Genomic DNA, 16,793 nt, shown 5'->3' on the forward strand with positions numbered 1-16,793 from the left:
GCAGTTAAGGACGGTTGTGAGTTACCAGGTGAATTTTGGCAACCAAATCTGAGTCCCTGCAAAAGCAGAACATGCTCTTAACTCTCTGCAGCCTCAAAAATAGGATCTTGTAAATTTCAGCAATGAATCTGAGAATGTTCAAGTCGGCTTCTCTTTCCTGCATCAGTGTCCAGCTATGACTCAAAGGCCACTGGCTACGACTCAAATTCCAAGAGTTGCTGAAATAAGGGAACATATCAAGGCTGATCTTCGCATCTTTGAGTGCATGTGTACACGTCTCTGTGTGTGAAAGGTCACGTGAGTATGCACACAGTAGCCAGAGGACACCTCTGCTGTCCTTCCTCAGTGCCGCCCACCTGGTTGTTTTGAGACAGCGCCTCTCACTTTTACCTGGAGCTCACCTGGGGCTCATGGATTTGTTAGACTGGCTGGACAGTGATCTGCGTCTGCCTCCCCAAGCATGTTCCATCACACGTAGCACTTTACTTGGTTTTTGGGGATAAAACTCAGATCCTTTTTCTTTACTAACTGAGCCTTCTGGGCAGTCTGACATGGTTCCAAACTGAGTAGCCTTCTGAAGTGCCCAAAAACTTGAAGGAACTTCTTAGACATCAAACCCAGTCTTTGTGGCTCAGGTCAGAAAGCCCAGTTTCCCTCTGAGGTTCTGGAAGTTCTTGAAAGCAAAATTAGGTGGCTAACCTCTGAGTTAGCTATTCATAGTTCTGGAGTGTAGAATAGAGCTTGTTACCTAGACACAATACACCTGGACTTCCAAGGCGATCTGGCTTGTTCCAGGAGGCTAGAGAGATGGCTCAGAGGTTAAGAGCATTGTCTGCTATTCCAGAGGACCTGAGTTCAAGTCCTAGCAACCACATGGTGGCTCACAACCATCTATAATGAAATCTGGTGCCCTATTCTGGTGTGCAGGGGTACATACAGACAGAACATTGTATAATAATAAATAAATCTTTAAAAAAAAGACTGCTTCCCAAAGCTTCTTACATGGCCTCAAGCTAGTCCTTTATGCTGCCAGATGCTTGACTATGGGTAAAACCTCAGAAGTCTGTTGCATTTTGCCAGGTTAATTCAAAGTAAAGTTTTATTTTTTATTTATTTTTTTTATTGCATTCTCAATATTCTGGGAACTTCTCAGATGACAGTAATAATATCAACTTGAGTTTCTAATTCACAAGTTACATCTGAAATATATATGTGCCTTGTATATCATATACCATAATTGCATACTAACATATTACATATTGTTATATTAATTCATAGTTGCATAGTTAATATGTAGTAAAGCTATGTGTTGTATGTGCTATATAATATAAGATGCACGATATTGGCAATCTAAGAATTTTACTTCTGAGATTCAATGTGTCTTCATGTCTCAATCTCCTCTCTGGGGAAAAAACACCTTCATTAGATCTTCTCAGAAAAGTGCACAGAGAACGCTAATGCAGGCATTACTATCTTCTCCTGAGAAACATTAGCATGTACAGATGAGTTATGGTGCAATGAGGGAAAAAAGTTTGAGCAGCATTGACTTCACTTTCAAAACTGTACATTTCAACATTTCCATGGTGAGTGGCCACACCCTGGAAGTGACCTCAGGGTGGGTATGGCTTGATATAGCAGAGAAATCCCAAGAGATGATAGGAGAAAACTGGGCTGAGTGCCAGAAAATGTGGGATCCATGCCTTCCTTGGCCACTGCAACCCCAGGGAGCCTCAGACATCCTGGGCCTTTCTTGTTTTCACAGGGGCCCCGAGCTTTGGATTCAAGATAAAACTTGATAATTTCTCATTTTCTCTACCGTGCCCCAAATAGAACCTTTGTTTTGTTTTGTTTTGTTTTGTTTGCTTTGCTTTGTTTTGTTTTGGAGACAGCATCTCAGAGGATGCAAACTAGCCTGGAACTTGCTTTGTAGCAATGGTGAGCTTGAGCTTCTTGTATTCTTGCATTCATCTTTCAAGTGGGCTAAAAGTGACTATTCCAAAGGAGACAGGGGCAGGGATGGCTCGGGATCTCCCAGGGTTGAACAGGAGTGAAGCCAGCCTGGAGGCCAGGGAGCTGCAAAAGAGGCAGAGGTGTACCACGGTTTGGCTATGACTTGGAAGGTGACAAGTATATTGTGTGGCCACAAAAAAGCACATCTGGATGTTAATGACAAAGAGGATGGACAATTACAATAACTAAAATATTTCTTGGAGCTGCTGTTAGATAGGGTCCCCTACTTCCCAGGAATTTAGCCTCAAACTCCTTGTAGTGGACGATGATGGTGAAATTCTTCTACTTCTGCCTTCACTGATCAAGCAATAGAATTACGTACTATGCCTATTTTATTTCCTGTTGGGGATGGGACCCAGGGGTTTCTTCATAACAGGTAGGTACTCAACCAACTGAGTAACATCCCTCCCTGATCCTTGTTAAATATGTAGACTCTTAATTACATAGTCTGTACCAAGCACCGACACTCAGCCCCTGACACTGAGGTCTGTAGAAATTGCTCCAGCTTTTTCAGCAGTGGGGCTGGTGGCCAAGGCTAACAGGCAGGACAGTGATAGAGTGGCAAGAGATGTGGATGTCCCAGAGAAGTTTCTATGTATTGGGCTAGTGGCTCAAAGTTCTAACATCTGGGAGAGCAGATATAAAGAAAAATCAGGGCTCTGGGGTCAGAATCAGGGTGGTCCAAGGTGACCAGAGGAAAGGTGAAGGGTGTTAAGCCTGCCAAGCAGGACAGTCCTCATCCTCAGCTCTTGGAATTTGGAACAGCAAATTCTCATACTCATAATCCACTGCCCGAAAACCTCAAAGCCAGCATCTAAAAAATTAATTTCCTGATTGCATTAAACTATGATTAGTATAATCCATGTGGGTTAAATTTTTTTGAAACTTTTGAAGTTGTTGAGCCCTGAAGAGTTTTCAGAAGATCAGAAAGCTATGAGTTCTGTATCATTTAAATGACTTCTAAAGAAAAATGTATATTTATGCATGTATTTTGTGAATAGTTTCAAACAGAAGCAACAGTGTTAGAAAATGAAGCAAATGTTTCATGAGGAAATTTGAAGATATTAAGAGAAAGACTGGTAAATGTATATGTGTATATAGTATGCTTACACGTGTAGATAGTCTGTGTGCTGTACAGAGTGTTTACACACAGAGGACAACTTGGGTATGCACATGGACACTCAGGTTAACTAGGGGTGCTTCCTGAGAAGAGAGATTGGAGCCAGCCTGTACTGGGTCCCCCTAATGAGGAAACTGATGCTCCGTCCACCCACACAACTAGAAAGTGGCAGTAGCAAAAGTCACACTCTGATCAGAATATAGTCCTCAGCAGGATGTTCATCGTAGTAGGTGACAGTTGAAGGTAGACAAGGGCAAGAACTGATCAGGCCCTGTCCAGCATCCAGCAGGATTGAACTTAAGCCAGCACACAAGAGCCAGTGGTTAAGTTTTAATAACATGGGGTGACCCATGGAGTGGCCTCAAATGGAGTACATTGGCCAAAACCACCATTCGAGTGTACGTGGTGGCTCATGGCAGTGGACCTGGAAGGAGGCTGTGATTTTCTGAGTCTGTTGTATTAAAGTGAAGAGAGCAGGGAGCATGCTAGATACAGGGAGTACACAGAGTTGATTAGTAGTTTTGTGGGGTGTGGGCTCTGATGAAGGAGGATAAAGAATTCTCCACAAGTCAACAACCTGTGCTCCTCGCCCTCATCTCTCTCAACTACCTTCAGATATTTCAAAAATATTAAAAGTGAAAGAAATTTTCATTTCAGTATGAAAATGAAATCTCTTGCTCCTTTTCTGACACCTGCTGCCTTTGACAGTAGCATATGTGAGAAAGCAAGCATAGGTGGCTACATGTGTGTATATACTGATAGGTTAGACCCTTTGGATAACAATGTCATACAGTGCAGGAAAACCTGCATCCATGTAATCATTGCTTTGTAGGCCACATTCTTGGGTAGTATTGCTTTTTTGTTTCAATTTTGAGGCAAAGCCTCTCACTAGCTCATCAAGTAGGCTAGGACAGCTGGGTAACACATTCTAGAGATCCTAGTCTTTGCAGCTTCCCTGTGCTAGGATTACAGGCATGTACCGCCATGCCCTGATTTTTACATGGGTGTTAGGGGTACAAGGCTAGTACTTTACTGTCTGCCCAGCCCTATGCTTACGTAATACTACGCAAAGTTCTTTTTACACAAGACAGGGGCAGACATCTTTGAAATGTGAAGTCACACTGACAGTTCTAAACTCTCAGTGGCTCTCCTACCTGCTGTAGGGTGTGGGCTCTGATTCCACTGCCTAACTGAAACACCCCAGGTGTTTGACACTGTTGTGACTAGATTTCTTTTTCCTACTTAAGCAGGTGCTTTTTGCATGTATTTCAGAACAATGTTCCAGACTTGAGCCACTGTCTCTGGACTGTCAAGAAATACCAGCCAACTTAAAAATGTAAATATCAGAAACAAAATCTAATGCAAGATGATTCGGCAGTGGTCTCCAGATACCTCACAGCATTTATGTGTTCACCTGTTAAAGATTGGATCTGGAATGTTTGCTGTGTGGTCCCATTGGAAGGCGGAAAGCTTTTAGGTGGTATGGCACAGTGGGAAGTCAGCTAGTCATTTTTTATGTGTGTCTCTGTGGGGTAATCTTTGAAAGTGGGTATGAGATGGAAAGCTTTCTCTTTTAGTAGATCATGGTCATAATCCCTTAAAACTGGAAGCCTAAGAAACTGTCAGAAATATAAAAATAAAGTGCTAACCATACACGTAAGGTAAAAGAGACTGACTGTCCTTGACTTCACACACACACACACACACACACACACACACCCCTAACTTCATGGCTGGTGTTGTGACTCAGGTGGTAGGGGCTTGACTGGCCTGCATGAAGCCCAGGGTTACATCTCTAGCATGGTATAAGCTATATTTGGGGCAACACACTTGTGATCCTCAGACCTAGAATGACCTGGAAGGTGGAAGCAGGACTATCCGGAGTTCAGGGTTATTCTTGGCTATACAGAAGTTAGAAACCAGATGGGTTAGGGATCTTGAAGCAGGCAGAGGGAGGTGGAGAAGGAGTAAGAATGCATTAATCTCCAGTAGAATTTTAGCTTATTTCTGAAAAGATAAGAATCAATGCTTTTTAGAGAATTCAGTGTGGTGCATTTCCTTTAAATAGTCAATACATGTCAGGATGACACTTTTTTATTTATGCTTTTTGAGTACTTTATTTCCCTTTCAAACAGACTTCTGCCATACCATACTATGGATATATTTACTTTATTCAAAATATTTTTCAATATTTCTATAAGGGAAAAATTAAATTCTTTACGAAAGGGTGGAGTCATGACCTTCATCTTTCTCTTCACGTGATTCTTCTTATGTAAATTACTTACCTCTCTTGAAGATTTCATAACGGATGGAAAACCCTGCCCCATGTGTTTCGTAGTCAGAGACAAATTTGATGAAGAGAAAGGGTCCCGAAGACACTACAGGAGAAGGCGCAATCTTCCCACAGAACTTCCCCCACAGGCGGCCGCTTTCATTTTCTCCGTCGATCACCTCCACATAGTCATACCTTGCAAACAAAAATAGCCGGTGTTGTGAGGTGGAGAGGAAAGTCCTTTCAATTTCAAATTTTGAGAAACTTAACATCTGGTATGGTGTGGCAAGAGGGGAAAATGCGCCATCTGTATTACCAGTGCCCAGTGCAGGGTTCGGGGGAGGGGGTGCAATAACTAAAATGGACTGCATCCTGTGCACGCTATCAACATCACAGAACCACTGAATATAATGCTGTCCATTACACTTGCAGACAATGTCAGTTAAAGTAACCAATTAACAAGAAAAAGCAAAATCTCTGAAGCACAGTTCTCTATTATTAAGTCGTGTTGCTTTGTCTGTGGTGGGGGTGTCTTGTGCATAGTGCAGGACATTCTTTTCAAACTGCGAGGTTCTCTTAGGAATTCAGAATGTCTCCTTGGCTAGAGTGCCCCATGAACAGTACTTTGATTTCTGTGAGCGACCTTCTAAACATATGGCCACAGAATAATAAACAGATTCTTCACTATTTAATGCCATTCTGCTCAGCTCCAGTCTTCTGAGAAAGGACTCTCTCTTTAGCCACATTCAGTGGTTCAGACAGAATACCTCCCAGCCTACACCAGTGTCACAAAGCAGGATTTAAATTCTGAAAAAGGGAGTTGTACAAAATTGGAAAGTAACTTTGTTTATACTCACTAGTCAGAATTTTTAAAGGGATATTGTTGGGAAAAGAAACAACACAATTTTGAAGTCATCAAGGAAAACTCAAGCTTGATAATCATGCTGACAGAACCAATAGTGAAAAGATAACACTGATTTAATGTGTGTTTGGAGCTCAAGGATCTTTCAAAAAGGAAGGAAACACACAGGTGTCCCTGAGGAGAACAAGGAGATTTCCATTGTTTCGGCGTTTTATTTCTTAGTCTTTCTTTGTCTTCCCTTTCTCCTTAAAAAAAAAAAAAAAAGTGTGTGTGTGCGTGCATGTGTGTGTGTGCGTGCATAAGTCAACACTGGATATCTTTCTTTAAGAGCTCTCCAGCTTATTTTTTGAAACAGGCTCTCAGACTGAACCTGGAGCTCACTGATTAGGCTGGACTGGCTGGGCTGTGATCGAGCCCCAGGGCCTTCACCTTCACCTGCCAGGCCAGTGGTCGCAGAGGCATACTGCCATGCCTGGCTTTGTTGGTCGCTGAGGATTTAAACTCAGGACTGTATGCTTGAACAGTGAGCATTTGTACCCAGGGAGCCATCTTCCCAGCCCTTCCATTCTGTTTAATTACCAGGCCACCTGGGAGTCACACAAACCTGATTTGTCTTCATTTTTCTCCTAGAACTCACATGAAACTGTTGCAACCCATTTATTTCAAACCTTAGTTTGCTTTTAAAATCCTGAGATATATTCATTTCAGGCATGGCTAAAATATGGCAGTCACATAAACTGTATTTGGCAATTTAAAAGAAATCAAGTGAAGAAAATCTTCATGATGACCACGTAGTCACTAGCAAACCCTCTTCAAACTGCCAGGACCCATGACTTATGTCTACGGAAAATCCCAGGAGACAATCACCAGGATGATATCACTGGTTAAAGTGGACAGCTCAAGGCTCTTTAAATTAAAGATGACATTACCTCATCAGTTAAAATTGTCTGCCAGCTTTGTGTATATCAGGAAGAAAATAAAGCTGGCATTGATGGAGCTAAGAATTAACATATGTGAATTATTGTCCAAACACCGTTTCCCTTGTTGAGTCTGTTATTTCCAGTAGTAATCACGGGCCAGCTAACACCTCCAATATCACTGTCCCTTTGTGAAATGTGGAAATACACTGAGGAATTGTTCCTTTTCTCACCCTGGTAGAGATGCTTTATATTTAAAAGATAAAAGATGAGGAGGAGGTGAGGGATGGATAGAAGGAGGAGGAAAATATATCTAACATCCTAACCAACTTTGAGAGGTACTACCAGTCCCAGAAGAATAAGTCTGGGCCACCACAGCCTCCCCACCCAGCCTTTAAGCAGTGATCCCTTTCATGTGCTGCTCCTCTGATAAGAAAGGCCTGCAGGCTCTGCCCTGCACGTTCTTATAATCTAACTGTGATTTGAACGGCTTGTTGTGTTTGGTCTGAGCACCGCACACCCAGCTTCGCAATATAAGCTTTCACTCCGATCTCGACACGGTATGAATACTAAGTGACTAAATCCTGGTGCACGCTGCCTTCCAGGCACAAATAAGAGAGGTAGGTCAGGGACTGTGAGGAAGGAAGGGCATTTCTGTGGGGAGGGCTTTCTCCCAGGTATCAGAGTGCCCAGCTAACTATGGGAATTGCAAGAGAGGAGAAAACTAGTATTTTAATTCATACATTCTCTGATAGTAAATACCAGGCCCTCCCCTTGGCAACTATAAAAGCTATTTTTAAAAGTGTGAGGGGAGTGAATTAGAATCCTTTCCTAGCAAGAGATAAGCCATAGCCAGTGCCAATTTTAGGAAACTGAGTTATTCAGGGATACTATAGTCACATTTGGATGCTGAAAAGCTGCTAGCATTTTAGCACTCCCTTCAAAGTACTATCCAATCAGATCCAAGCAATCTAGGGAATAGGCTTCTTACACGTACTCTGGATCCTGCCCAAGCCATAGGAGTAGCAACACCAAAAATGCAAAGGGAAGCAACTTGCTGCATCTCCCTCTGGAGCTGACACAAGCCCCACTCCCCACCATTCCCCTTGTCAGACACTACGCACAGAACGCAGCTGGTGGGCCAGCTTCCTTGCCTGGAATACCAGGGCAACTCACCCAGCCCTCACTGGCTCTGTGCCCAGGATCCCTCTCACCACCATCCCTCCCTGGCCCCCAAAAGGCTGTGCATTGCTGCTGGTGCCAGTGAGGCAAACACCCTTAGTTGGAATGTCAGGATCCTCAGCCAAGACACAGGGCCCTGCAGAATGAGAGACAGGGGCACCTGTTTGGCTCCCGCAGGTAGGGGAGACCTGAAAACTTACACCTGACGAATCTAATTTATAAAGCCACAAAGAAAGCTGTCCAAGTCAACTCCTGCTCTGAAAAATAGACGTTCCAGGTGACTAAAGAAGGGGTCACCCTGCCATGTGGGCATTCAGGAAGCGGGGTCCTTTCTGTTTCTATTCATAGTATTGATGCGATGTGGCTTCTTGCTTCTTGAAAAAAAAGAAAAGGAAACATTTTTCTTAATTTTTTTTTCTTAATTTTAAGACAGAATCTCAAGATCCTGAATCACTAGCCTGGAATTCACTGTATGGCTCTTAATTCTGCTCCCAATTTTTAAATGTTAGATTTACAGGTATGAGCCACTGTGGTCAGTCTAGGGAATGTAAACTTACAGTGGATGTTTTTAGTTATTCAGAAGGTAATCAAGCTTTACTCTGTTGGAGTCCTCTACCTTCAACTCTTCCCTGTGTGATTAAGGTGGCTGAGCAGATACGTACTTTCTGGGAAGCAACATATAGCCTTCTGAGATCAGCGGTGACAGCTGACAGATCTTTCCTTGGCTGTTCTTGGGCTTAGAATCTAAGCCCCTTCACAAGCCACAGGCCTTTGCATGCATTAATCCCTCTACCTCACCCTATCTGGTGAAATATCTCTAATCCTAGTCATGCATAGAGTGATACAAGAATAAAGATTTCCTTCTAAGAATTTCTGTAATAAAGGCCAAGGCCTGCAGGGTATAGTGGTGCACACCTTTAATCCCAGCATTTGGGAGGAAGAGGCTTGTGGATCTCTGTGAGTTCAAGGTCAGCCTGGTCTACAAAACTAGTTCCAGGACAGCCAGGACTATACAGAAAAACCCTGTCTCAAAATAAATATACAGACAGACAGACAAATGGACACTAGCCAAGGGATTGTTTCCCTTTCCTTTTGAAAGGTCTGCATTTTGGTTTTAGGAAAATGGCCAAGTAGGACAAAAAAGTGCCTGGGGAATGAAAAATGCAGTGGGTTTTCTGTAGAGGAAACCCAGACACTTCAGAGGTGTGCAGCAGTGCACAGATGAGGAACAAGCCACACTTAAGCTGGGTTTTCTCAGGAGACTACAGATGATCCATGATGCTATGGGGGCCACTGAAGGAAACCAATCCTCTATGGATGCTTTTTGATAGAGCTACTGCGCCCTGACCCCATCTCCCTCAACCTGACTTTCACATGACCTGGAGATGGTAGGAAGGGGAACCGCAGGGTGGTTGTCTTTCTGGTCTTCCAACAGGAACATACCCCTCATCTCTGACACAGGCATAAGTTCAGTCATAGTGGGGAAATCTGATCCCCAACATCACTCCCTCCAAAAATTGTGAGGGAATATAGAGAAACAGACTTCCCAACTGCAGCAGTAAGTTTCTGTGTAGTGTTGGGACTGCTGAATTGCCATCTAAGAATGACCTGAAACATACTTCAGAAAAGAACAACTCTTCCAGAGAATTAGAAAGCGCATTGAAAACACCTGGTGAAGAAGGTAGGCATGTTTGTCTGCATGTTGGCTTGGAGCAATTTCATGTGAGAGTCATTCTCCAGAAGTTCTGGCTTGCCTCCAACATCCTAGATAAAATGTTTGAACAATTTTGTGATGGTCACAGCCTCTTTTGTACTAAAAACTTAAAAAAAAAATCTTTTTAGAAATCCATTTTAAGGAAATAACCTAGAATACTGGCAAACATTTCTATGCATTAATATTATTGGATAGTTATTAACATGTTCAACAATTGCATGTATATGGTATGTATATGTGAGTGGGAGTGTACATGCCTGTACATGTGTGAGCAGAGGCTGGAAGTTGGTATCAGGTGTTCTCCTATAGTTCTTTCTGCTTTATTTTTTGAGGCAAGCTCTCTCACTGAACCCAGAACTTGCTGATTTATTTAGACTGGTGGCCAGAAAGCTCCAGAGATCCTCCTGTTTCTATCCGCAGTGCTGGGTTTACAGGTTCTATCTTAGTTACTTTTCTACCAATGTGACAAAACACTATGACCAAAGTAACTTATAAAAGATAACATTTATGGTTTCAAGCAGTTAGATTCCACGATGGTGGAGGAGAGGCTTGCAGGCAGGAATAGCTGAGAGCTCAATGCCATGTTGCTCTACATAGTGAGTTAGAGACTATTGAGGATTACACAGCAAGGTCCTGCCTCAAAAACCCCAAAGAATTCAAGACATGTGGTATAGAATAAAGACCAAATTTATATTTTTAATAGAAAATACCTGGACTTTAAGTTTCTGTTTGTGTGGAATTTCATGTCAAAATTAAGATTTATTGGCAAGTTAGATTGAAAAGAAAACTTTACATGAGAAAACGCTTCTTGGATTAACTCAGATTCCAAATGTCTGCATTTTGGAGGGACGGTGAGGCACACCTCTCTTGGAGCAAGTATACTGCAGAGGGAACAGCGTCTTTTAGCATTAGACTTGCAAAGTTTGGTGTTCTAGAAAATTCACATGATTTTAATTACAATAAATTCAGTTCCCAAGGAAAACGACCACCTGGAAGACATTAGCATTTATAACTTATCCACCTCCCACTTCATTGGATGCTTTTACTTCCTGCCAACTTTCTACTGTTCTCCAGAAGAGGAAGAGAGAGAGAGAGACAGAGAGACAGAGACAGAGAGACAGAGACAGAGAGAGAGGCAGAGAGAAGCAGGCAGGATAAAGAGAGAGAGAAACAGAGAGACAGGCAAACAGAGACAGAGACACAGACAACATTACAGATAGAGAGAAGGAGACAGAGATAAACAAAGATACAGAGAAATACAGAGAAAGGCACACAGAGAGAGACAGAGACAGAGACAGAGACAGAGACAGAGACAGAGACAGGTAGGCAGACAGAGCAAGACAGAGACTGACTTTCACAGGCTCCTCACAAGGGGTTTGTATAACTGGCCAAGTTACACAAAAGGGAAGGGTTGAGAGGAACTCTAGAGCATTGACCTTCTGTTTATTTAATATTTGTTTCTTTTTAAATTTGCTTATTTAATGTGTTTGTGTTCTCTCTCTCTCTCTCTCTCTCTCTCTCTCTCTCTCTCTCTGTGTGTGTGTGTGTGTATGACTGACTTTGATCTCCAGATATCTGTAACAAAGGCTTTTACCTGCTGAGCCATCTTGCAAGTGCTATGTTTACTTTTTGAGGCTGGGTCTCATGGTGCTCAGGCTGGCTTAAAAACCTCTACTTAACCAAGCATGAGTTTGCCTTTCTGATCCTCAGGAGTGCTGGGATTTTCTGTGTGCACAGCCATGTCTAGTTTATGCAGTGCTGGGCTTTGTGCATGCTGGGCAAGTGCCCTGCCACCTGAATCACAGGTCTACCCTCTCAGGTTTCTAATATTTTTTAAACACATAGAATGCTGTCCTCTATTGCTCAGCTTCCAATCGAAACACATATGTATACACACATATATGTATATTAGTTAAATATATTTGAGTGTGTATTACATACATATATGTACTGTGTATTAAAGCTAACTTTTATGTATTGTGTATTAAAGCTAACATTCTAACAAAGTGCAGCGGAGCCAGGCTGGGGCAATGAGAGCTAAAGTCAGCTTCTTGCTCTGAGGCTCAGGCCTCATCTCTACAATCTTGACGTAAAACAGCCTTTTCTCCAAGGAACAACTGCTACCATATATATCCAAGTGTCCCCCCCAAAACCCATGAACTAAAGCCCTAGTTCCCATCTCTGTAATACCTGGGGGTGTGGAACCTCTAGAGAATGCGTCCTCATGAGAGGTTTTTATGTCACTAGGTGACAAGACATGTCCTCTGAAGGGATAAAAGACCTCAGCCCTTTCTTTTTTACTTTTCATTTCCAGACTGTGAGTGGTTTAATTCCACCACACACTCCTGCCAAGATAGCTGCCTCTTGACAGGCCAAAGAAACAGAACCAGCTCCGAAGCTCCCCGGACTGTGAGCCAAAATACCCCCTGCCCATGTGTGCAGATGCCACTGATGGGAAGGTTCATATATGTAGCATGTATGTTGGAGGCCAGAGGGTAACCTCAGGTGTCACTTCTCAGATGCTATCTCCCTGATTGTCCTCATCAAGTAGCCTAAGCTAGCTGGCCAGTGACTCCACGATCCTCCTGTCTCCACTCCGCAGCCCAGGGATCTGTGTGAGCTGCTGAGCTCAGTGTTTTCACCTGGGTTCTGAGGATGGAACCTTGGTCTTTCTGCTTGTGCATCAAGCACTTCATAAGCAGAGCCATCTCCCCAGCCCTACCCTTTGTCCGTATAAGTTCATGGTGTCAGGTATTTGTTTCAAAGAAAGAAACATAACTAACACAGCAACTAACTCTGATATCCCCACAAAACACCAGTTGGCAACAGTTGCCTGACATTAGCTGGGGCTGGGTCTTCCTGACTCTGACACTGAGTAGTATTCATATTCAGGGTGTTTTGAGCAGGTACTGATGGACCTTTTAGATTTAATCTCAGATACTCATCTATAAATTGGACAGGATGGGAATTAACTTGGAGAGTTAGGAACACTAAATATATCCAATGGCCTTTGTAGATGCTTAATGTTTCCTTTCTAAGTGAGGTAGAAATACAGAGTGAGTATATAAGGAGGCAGTAAACACACAGAAAAGCAAATGGGATGGAGGGTGTTATAGTTGTGTTTCTGCTTTGTTGTTGTTTGGCTGGTTGATTTTTTGTTTGTTTGTTTGGTTTCTGGCTTTTTTGTTGTTGTTTGTTTTGTTTTTTTGAGATAGGGTCTCATTTAGTCCAGGATAGTCTCAAACTTGCCACCTAGCTAAAATTCTGATCTTCTTTCCTCCATCATCTGCATGCTGGGATAAGTGGTGCAAACCACCACATAAGGTTCATCAGGGTAGATATTTATTTTCTCCCATGTTTACTCTCAGTTCACAGCAGGCTGTAGTTTCAGCAGCTCTGAAAAGGGGCTTGGCTACTGCCCAGGCACTACGTTGCATTCAACATGACTGACTCACAGAATGTGATCATGTCACGGCATCTAGAAAACTGTCCACACTGGCAGTAGGTCTGCCTCAGCACCACTGTCAGAAACCAATCAATCAAAGCCATAGTTGGTCACGAAACTAGAGGACAGAGCGTATGCACACCATATAAAGCTTTTATTTAAATCACTAAATTTGAAGCAGGCAAGAATAGGGGGTAGGTTAGCCCCTGGCACTGCCATTTGGTTTTAAATTATGCACACTCTGCCTCTTATAATAATGCACTTGCCAGTCCAGTTCCTTCACCTGCAGGTATTATACAATCTCTCCTCAAACAATGTACCCATCAGCCTTAGAATCCTTACTCCAGCCTGCACTGGGCCACACTCTTTAAACAATGGTATACATGTCCTGCCCTAGTGACAATCAAGTTTAGACATTTTCTATGCAAGTCCAGTCCATAGTTATCTGTATATGATGAACAGACAGGCTGATTCAGTCTGAACAAGTTTTGGATGCATATAAAATAAGGCAAAACTGTGTTCTCTAGTCATATTTTTGGAAGAATCCACCATTTGCCGTCTCATGCCTATGCATAAGTAGGCATACATATGATTAAAATCATATACATTGTGGGTAGAGACCTCACAGTAGGGGAATGATTCTATAATCTCATCAACTAAAATAGGGAACTTCCGAGACTATACCCTTAGCAACTATCCCTTTTTCAAAGATCCTGTAAAAGGAAGCCTTGGACAATAATTGGATCCTTGAGTATCTTTCTTCATGTGGTCTGCTGTCAGTCTTGGCACTATATCTGCCTTTAATCTGTACTATTATTTTGTTCCAAATAAAATTATATCTTGAGTTTCTAGAAAATCTGTGTTATCTCCTATTTTCAGTTCTTCATGTGTGAGAACAAGAACTCAGAAATACCTAGCCCAGACTCTGACCACCAGGAACAAACTCCACTAAGTGACTTCATTGATATGCCAGACTGACTTAATGATCTGTGGTTGGATTCCTGCTATTAGCACAAAAAGCTCCTTGCACAGGGATGGGTGAGAGTCTTGGGAGCAGCTTCCAGGCCTGGAAGGAAGTGCCTCTGGCTTACAGTATCAGAAAAATCCTAATCCTCAATTTTCCCTTTAATTCTTTAGAAAGAAGAAATAAAGCCATAATTCCTTTTTAGACTTCAAGACCCAACACACTAATTTTAAGAGCTTAAAAAAATCCTCCTGATTAATTAGTAATTATTCACTGGGGATCAAGAGAATTTGCTAATCAGAGCTGCAGGAACTACAGTTGGCAAATACTTGCATCTTTAAGGGTTTTTTTTCTCCTCTAATAATTACCCTGCAACCCTTTTAGTGCCGAGTAGGTGGGATTATTCTTTTTGTAGTAAAATCCCTCAAACAGCCAGCCATCTTTTCTGAAAATGTAGAGAGCAAAAGAAAAAAGAGGGTGGGAGTGGGAGGCTACCCACAGATTAGAAGCCTCTTACGGTGACTCTGCTGGGTGGAGCTGAATTTACAGAGGCTGAAGTTGATTGCGCTTTGTGAGCACAATTTTATGGCGAGTATTCCTATGTAGAAAGGAGAAGGCTGAGGCTGTCCTGGAGTGCTTGCCCAGCACATGTGAAGTTTTAGGTTCTATCCCCAGCACCAGGTATAACCCAGAGGACCAGAAGTTCAAGGTTATCTTCAGTTACTTACTAGATTTGAAGTGATCCTTGGCTACATGGAACTTTGTTTCAGAAAACAACAAGCAAATGAAAAAACACTGTATGGTGTCTGAGGAATGATGCCTGAAGTTTTCCTCTGGCCTCCACATGTGCACAAGTACATACCTGCACACACAACAGATACACATAAACACCTAACTGTGCTTGAGCATGTCCACACAGGCACACACAATTTAGGAAAGAAATCAACTTTGTAAATGACATAAATGTGACAAGGCAGATAGTTTGGCATCACAATTCCTTCTATTCTGCCTTAAATGTTAGGAGTTTTAGCAACTACTTCTGGCTAAACAAGCATGGTGTCGATCTCCCAAACTGACTAAATCTGGTCTATAAGGTTCAACCAAGCAAGTACATGAGCTGGTTTTCTCTAATTTGTCTCTGGGAAGCAGGGTCAGATTGCCTTGGGTTTTAGGACTTGCTTAGGATTGCAGTGAATGTACCAAGGACCAGCAAGTGAAGGTAAGCAAACTGTCAGGGTTAGAATCAGGGGCGATGGTTGTGAGGACTGTATTTTACAAGAACATAATTGAAGCTCACACTACAGCTACAAAGGAAGACCTTTCCTTCCTTTCTCATGAAAGGCTTAGCATATTTCCGGAACTGAGTGAAGAGTCTGCTATGCCAAGGGCCCCCCTCTCCTTTGAGAGGACTGTCCAAGATTGGGAAATTGTTTAGCTTTCTCTGGCTCTTACAGGAAGAGGACACTCCCTGTGTGTGGATGGGTCCCTCTCCCCTGATAACCATTCTACATCTTCCTTATTCTGTGTTGTCTACTCCTTCAGTAGATATGTTTTTAGAATTTCACAGACCAGCTACTGACAGTCCTAAGACTACACCACCAACTGTGGTCACTGTTGTTTATTTTTTTTTTGTTTGTTTGTTTTGTGTAGTGTTTTGTAGTGTGTGTGTGTGTGTGTGTGTGTGTGTGTAAAGAGAAACATTTACCTGTTGAAATTATTTGCTAGCTCCTAAACATGAAGAAATGACACCAAATAAAGGAACAGCTCCTCAGCTGAGCAGTTTAGAATCACTCCACATTCTAGATTCTTCCATGTCTTCTCCTTGTGTCCCACACTATCCAGCTTATATCTTTTTCACTGACTATTCCTGGGTAATCCAGAGAATCTTGTAGCAGGAATGAAGACTTTCCTATCATGCTTTGGATGAAGAACCCAGGAAGTGGCCTGAAATGCAAGAAGGTGGCCGACAAGCCTGATAGCCACAGACTAATGCTGCCTGACAACTTTACTCAAACAGTTTCCATGTCTAATTTCAGGGTTGGCCTGATGAAGCCAAAGAATTTCACTTGTTCCATTTTTTTTTTCTTTTCTTTTACAAGCCAGGCATGCCAAAAACCCTGAATTCTCGATGGAGAGGGTTCCTGTGTTCACAACTGTTTAATGTGCATGCTGAATTTCCTTTTATGCAACTCTATAGTATCAAGGCAAACCCGATGGCTCCTTTAATATTTCTTTCTGTGTGTAATACAGTAGATTATTACTGTGCTGTGAAAATGTCATTGATTCAATATACTTTTCTTAATGACC

At 42.4% G+C, this 16,793-nt stretch overlaps 1 protein-coding gene across 5 annotated transcripts in view; it reads right to left on the bottom strand.

Annotated features, from left to right (window-relative positions):
* Nrp1 (neuropilin 1) overlaps positions 1-16,793 on the bottom strand; it is a 142,262-nt gene that overhangs the window by 81,044 nt on the left and 44,425 nt on the right. For all 5 annotated transcript variants that reach the window (XM_055617557.1, XM_055617558.1, XM_055617560.1 and 2 more), the window contains exon 4: positions 5,416-5,597. In XM_055617557.1, the coding sequence (XP_055473532.1) occupies positions 5,416-5,597 (182 nt within the window). The remainder of the gene's footprint in view (positions 1-5,415; positions 5,598-16,793) is intronic.

This window comes from Psammomys obesus, unplaced genomic scaffold (genome assembly GCF_907164565.1).
Source record: "Psammomys obesus unplaced genomic scaffold, mPsaObe1.curated_primary_1811, whole genome shotgun sequence".
Lineage (NCBI taxonomy): Eukaryota > Metazoa > Chordata > Mammalia > Rodentia > Muridae > Psammomys > Psammomys obesus.